Source organism: Plutella xylostella, chromosome 25 (genome assembly GCF_932276165.1).
Source record: "Plutella xylostella chromosome 25, ilPluXylo3.1, whole genome shotgun sequence".
Lineage (NCBI taxonomy): Eukaryota > Metazoa > Arthropoda > Insecta > Lepidoptera > Plutellidae > Plutella > Plutella xylostella.
Window position 1 is genome coordinate 386,822 of NC_064005.1, and position 6,213 is coordinate 393,034.

The 6,213-nt window shown below is 39.1% G+C and overlaps 1 protein-coding gene across 1 annotated transcript; it reads right to left on the bottom strand.

The window, feature by feature from the left end:
• Positions 1 to 3,187: 3,187 nt before the first annotated feature.
• On the bottom strand, positions 3,188 to 6,182 carry LOC105387902 (transmembrane protein 179). The gene is made up of 5 exons (XM_038107480.2): positions 5,961 to 6,182; positions 4,561 to 4,704; positions 4,022 to 4,183; positions 3,633 to 3,717; positions 3,188 to 3,379 (listed from the first exon to the last, which is right to left on the bottom strand). The coding sequence occupies exons 1-5, from the start codon at positions 6,068 to 6,070 to the stop codon at positions 3,188 to 3,190; spliced, it is 693 nt and encodes a 230-aa protein (XP_037963408.2). The 5' UTR covers positions 6,071 to 6,182.
• Positions 6,183 to 6,213: the final 31 nt, after the last annotated feature.

The window sequence follows — 6,213 nt, forward strand, 5'->3', positions numbered from 1 at the left end:
TAGGTACATTATATCACATTTGGCTTTGTATGCTTCTTAAAAGCATTATTTCCCTAGTAAAAAATAACAGGCTTAAAATTTTGTGAAACATATTCAATAATTTTCAAAAAATCATAAGGTAAACAAATTAAAATATAAAAGAGCTTCATAATAACGCTGTAAGAGTTAGAAACACGTAATCATATTTTAAATAAACATTATTTTTTCCTTAAAAATAGATATTACATAGCAGCTAGAGTAAAGTTGTTGTAATTAGTTTAAAATGAATAGTGAAATGAGTTATAAATAAATACTTTTAACAAATCAAGATATAAACATTATACTTCCTATTTCCTGTTCAAACATAACTATTGCGTACTAGCGATTTTCAACATACCGTAGCACCCACCTCAAGATGCTACAGTAGTCCTCTACATTAGTAATTAGCGCAATATAGGGTAAAACTGCCAGTTATTGGCCAACTAAGCGGATTGGCCACTTCAAAGCTGAATTATTTCATACAGATTAAACCAAAATTGACAGATGGTGTATGAATGTAATCTAGAAAAGCTACTTTTGCCTTGCAGTAAATCAATAATTTATTTAGAAAACTATAACCGATAAAAAAATATATGTTATTGCAAACCTGTGTAAAATTGCAGTTATTGGCCAAAAAAATCACTTACTGGCCATCCATAGGCTGGTTATTGGCCACAGGAAATAATTTTATAAAAAAGCTTTAAACCTCTAAAAAATTGAAATTAATGTTGTCTCTTTAATAAAAACTTCATTAAAATCAGTTGCAGAATAATATTAACCACGGCTAAACTTCAAAAACAAAAAAAAAAACAATCAACTTTCTAAGAATATAACATTTACAATTGCATGTTTTTTGTATATACATAATTATATTATTACTTAATAAACACCGTTCCTGCGTACTTTACATACAACCAATCAAGCAAAGCAAGATCTACCGACGCTGTATTGGCTGATGATGATTCTATGACGATGAATAAAATACGCACGTTTTATTCATCGTCATAGAATCATCATCAGCCAATACTCATCCACTGCTGGACATAGGCCTCTCCCAAACATAACACTCGGTCCTCGTCCTCGGCCTTCCTCATCCAGCCACTACCAGCTACCCGCCTAAGATAGTCGGTCCAGCGGGCAGGAGGGCGTCTCACGTTGCTTTTGCCTGTTCGTGGTCTCTATACGAGAGCTCGTCTAACCCAACGGTTATCGGTTCTTCGGCAGAATCGGGAGATATGACTGCCATTTTATCTAAGCACATTTTGACAGCTATATGTCGGTAACCTTAGTTCTTTGACAGATAATCCTATTTCTGATACGATCTATCAGAGCAACCCCAAGCATATAGCTCTCTCCATAGCATGTGCACTTTAAATCGGTGCACCAGTCTGCACCATACGTCATCACTGTGCAGGATGCAGTGGTTAACTATACTTTTGTCTTCAGGCTTTGAGGGATGCCTACAGGTTGGGAAGCAGCATTTAGGCCACTTAGCATCCAGCTGAGTTCCGGCAGACATTCTGCCATATTGACGATGTCGTCTGCGCAGCGGAGGTGTGACATGTGTCCGTTCCAGTCCAACGTCTTAAAGACATCGTCTATTGCATCGGTCTTCAGTTTCTGAGATATTACTTCTCCCTGTCTCACTCCTCGTTGCCTTTGGATAGGTCTTTTCTTGTGGTCCTGTACTTGGACAGTCATAGTAGCAGCATTGTATAGACACCTTAACACCCCGATATAGCGACGGTCAGTCAATTTAGCATCTCTCCAAGGAGTCCAAAACTGCCCGTCTCGATGGAGACGAAGGCTTTCTCATAGTCCTCAAAGGCTAGACACAGAGGCTGATTATACTCTTCGGTCTTCTGTATAATCTGCCTTACTGTGTAGATCTATTGTACTAAAGTCTTTTCGAAACCCAGCTTGCTCTGGGGGTTGAAACTCGTCGAGATTTTGGGCAAGACGGTTCGTCGATCGATATCCTTCAATAAAATATTGTTGAATTTCTGAAAACTATTTTCTATTGTCTTATGTCTTTTATGAATTTGAAGGCTTTATTTAAGTCATCTGAAGAATACTGTCTTGCTTTAGGTGGCATCCCGTTGCAGATGGTTTGCGCACTGTAATAAAATACATCGGTCGGATATTGGCCACTTCACCACTAAATACTGGCCACCTATGCCAGTAACTGAATTTAATTGATAAAAGTGCGTGATATTTTGCCACACTATACTACAACTTATAAATATTGTGAAAACAGTCGATTTTCATCTAAATTGAGTACTTGCATTTTTATTTAGTTATTGGCATAGGCGGCCAGTAACAGAAAATTTGCAATATATTGATTCAATTATTGGCCACCTCCATAAACTCACCTTCCCAGAGGTAATTGCATGAAACTATAATTTATTAATAAAACTTACCATTAACACCATATAAATATGCTAAAGAAATCACTTAAATTGCGTTCAGTCACCAATAATGTCAATTTTGAAGAAATGTGTTTCGTTAAGAAATACGTTACTCTGGAGCGTACACGCAGAAGTCCAACCGCCAACTGTCAGAAAAAGGCGGCATAGTATGGCGCTTTTTTTCATAGTGGCAAAAAATTGTACTAAAATCAAAGTCAGTTAGATAACAAATTTCTATTAAAAAACACAGATGGCAGGTGATGCCTCATTCCTTATTTTATGAGTTTTAAGTTTATAGTGGCCAGTAACTAACGATGGCTAATAACTGGCAGTTTTACCCTAATATTTTTTTATATAAATGTTGACACTTCTTTAAGGTCTCACCTAGCTGCCTACAGCTGTGGCCTATATCACCATAGTTCTAATTTGTGAATCTAAAATAAACAAATATAACTCGAATGTAGTCAAAAAATCGAATTTGTTAAACTGCTGCACGTAATCATCTACCAGTGATCGGTAATCCTAATGAAACTTGAACCTAGTTAGAGATGGAGCCACTAGCTATCTCATCTAAAAATCTTGTGAATTCTACGATTGGCCAATAAACTGTTTTGCGATACTAAAACCATCTAGTAGAGTTTCCCCTTAATCACCTTTCAATCCAATAGCCCTACCAATCAGTTGATCATGTTCATGCGACGATCTCACCAACGCCATCTATTGCATCACATCGGCCCCACTAGCGCCATCTACCGAAAATACTACAGATTATCCGCGACGGGCGGCGTGGAGCACGCTCGCTCGGCCGTGGGGGAGCCACTGTCGTTGACGAGGCGCTGGCGCTCGCGGAACATGGACACTCGGATGTTCTCCAACTGGTGGTAGCGGCACAGCTTGAGGACTGAGAAGACGGCTAGTCCCACCCATGTGGCGAACGCGCCCCAGGCGCCGAACTGTGGGTGAAATGTGCTGTGAGTATGTTTTGAAATTGGTCAGTATGGTATTTGTGGGTAGGGAGATTAGATACATTCTACAGAGTTAACAACACTGAAACAAACTAAATGAAAAAAATTAGGAAGTCTCTGTGTATATGTAGTTTATGGTTCCACACCATTTGCAACTATTGCAACTAATACGTAACTTTGGCTAGGCATATTTGAAGAGGTATGTACGTTTAAGGTATTGATAGTCAGTATGTCGAGATACCTGCGCCGTCCCCATCTCCATGTAGAAGCCGCTTGTGTTGATGTTGTCCTTGTGGTCTATGTCCTGGCCCGCCGCCACTTCACAGCTGAAAAATATCAAAAGTTCAACATGATTACATAGTAATTTCTTTTATGTGATTGAGGTTATAAAATTGTTATAGTTTATAGCATTGAGACGTCCTTTAGTCCACATTTATGCAATAAACACCCATCAACACATCCTATACGCTGTCAATCGCCCTATAAATATGTCAATAACCACTGTTACATTTTCATGGTAATACCTCGACGCCTTAAAACTTTTGATAGAAAAATGCAGAATCCAGAATTTGTTTTCTCATAATTGTTGACTATAAAACGCGTAAGACTCCTGCCAAGTACGCGGCATACCTGGGGAAGCGCTCCACGATGTTGGCGCACCAAGTCACCAGCCCGAGGGTCACCAGCGCGGCCGCGGACACCGCCAGCGCGCACAGCAGCGCGCAGCCCGCCGCCTCCAGGAACGCGGAGAAGAACGAGCTGTCCGCGCCGCGGTACAGTAGCATTGATAGTCTAGGGGGAGGAAGGTTATAAGGGCTTTGTCATATTGTAAGTATATTTACATAGATTTTTAGGTCCCTGGCAAATGTGAGAATTTGCATGTAAAATGAGTTATATCTGGACAAGGCTTAGGCAATATACCTGTTTACTCCTTAAACATTCATCTTTTAAGCAGAATTTTTACAGGAAGCTTTTTATACCATAAGTGTTTATTTAGTGGTGCACATGGTATACTTTTATGTGTGTAAGCTCCATAGGCCACAGGCGAATATTTATGAAAAAATTGGTCCTGTAGAACAGACCACTGTGTGAAAGAAACATAGCTATTATTTTAACAAATTCTTTAAAATATTATTAACAGAATTATACAAATACAACAACAAATATACCTGTAAATCTGCACACAGCTGACAATGAACATGAGCACCCCGACCACGATGACATAGTCGCAGTACGCGCGCGAGGCCCACGAGACCAGCAGCTGTCCATCCTGCTCCTGCCATGTGCCTTCGGAGAACAGCAGGCAGTGACCACTGCAATGGGGATGTGAACATTTTAGTGAATTTATTGAAACATTGTGAGCAAACCTACATATCTAAATTTAGCACATTTAGATATGAGAACCCACCAGCCAGCATTGGACCATTGTGGTGGGAAATGGCAGTTTAGACCTATTCTATTCTATTCTATTCTCATAGGGGGTGAAGTTCCTGTACGTGGCTCTCTCGAGTGGAACCTTTGTACATATCCCCTTGATTTCAGCTCAGCCAGCCTAGCTCCCGAGTAAACTGGAGTAGCAGGCCTGGGTGTTGTAATAGCTGAGGTAGGCGCTCTGTTGGTCCAAGAATAGATAATCTTGTTTCTGTAGTAGGTGGACAAGCTAACAGAATATGTTCAACCGTCTCATCTACTTCCTTACATGTCCTACATAAGGGACTAGTTGAGTTACCTATGGTATATAAGTGTTTATTCACGCAACAATGTCCTGTTATTAATCCTACCATTAATGATATATTACTACGGGACAGGTTGAGTAAGTAGCGTGTAAGTTTATGGTTGTGTGATACAATAAACGCTTTAGTTTGTCTGCAATCTACACGATTTTTCCACTCCTGATTGTGTTCAGATAGTGTTTTATCGGTGAGACCAGTTTAGACCTAGAGGATATGCACAAAAGTTCCATTCAAGAGAGTGAGGTGCAGGTACTTACACCCCCACAGAGAATAGAATAGAATAGTGTGAATTATTGTTTCTATGGTGTAAAAACTCACTCTTGAGGTGCTACAGCTAAGTCAATGCTCTAGCAATGCAGTGCAATGAACTATGTAGCAATGACACCAGCTGTAGCTGCTATACATTGGTTCTGTGCCTTAATATAAGGTAAGTATTGCATTGTTAATGTAAAACGGGGCTATTGAATCACAGTACAAACTTGTCAAAATTGTCCATGAGTCAAATAATATCAGTTTGATAAAAAACATACAAATAGAGATAAAATTTATTAATAAGTGCAGTGAGTCAGTCAATGTCTAAATAACAAATTGATTATAGGCGCCCCACAGTATACAGTTTGGAGAACAGTTTGCACATCATGTCCATTGCATGACTTTGGTAAAACCCATCGTAGCATTTGAGGTAATCTATCTATAAAAGCTCAGCTAAACAAGAAATACTAATGGGGAATAAATCAGGGTTCCCTTTATGCTTCAACGCTTGTGGAAGTGAAGAAGCTTTAGCATCAGACAGGACGAGTGGAAATAGCACTAGAATAAAAATATAAGGAATGTACCTGAATTCATGCTGATGCATACTCATAGGCACAATTATGCACAAAGACAAGATAAGGCTGATAATATACCCAGCTATTTGACTCAATAACAACACATTGGTTAACGCCATTGTAATTTATCAGTAAATATCGGTAAACAATAAAATATTATTTTATCACTTTGCTGAAAACACAAAATGCACGATTTGTTGACAAATTTTGACTGTTTTGAAAACTGACTGACTGAAGTGTCAAGTCATCAATATGTCAATTT

Excerpts from the sequence above, each read along its gene's own strand:
- LOC105387902 (XM_038107480.2), bottom strand. The coding sequence starts at position 6,070 with ATGGCGTTAACCAATGTGTTGTTATTGAGTCAAATAGCTGGGTATATT. Across the intron at positions 4,705-5,960 it reads ATGCATCAGCATGAATTCAG|TGGTCACTGCCTGCTGTTCT; the intron begins GTACATTCCTTA and ends TCCCCATTGCAG. Across the intron at positions 3,380-3,632 it reads TGGAGATGGGGACGGCGCAG|TTCGGCGCCTGGGGCGCGTT; the intron begins GTATCTCGACAT and ends TTTCACCCACAG.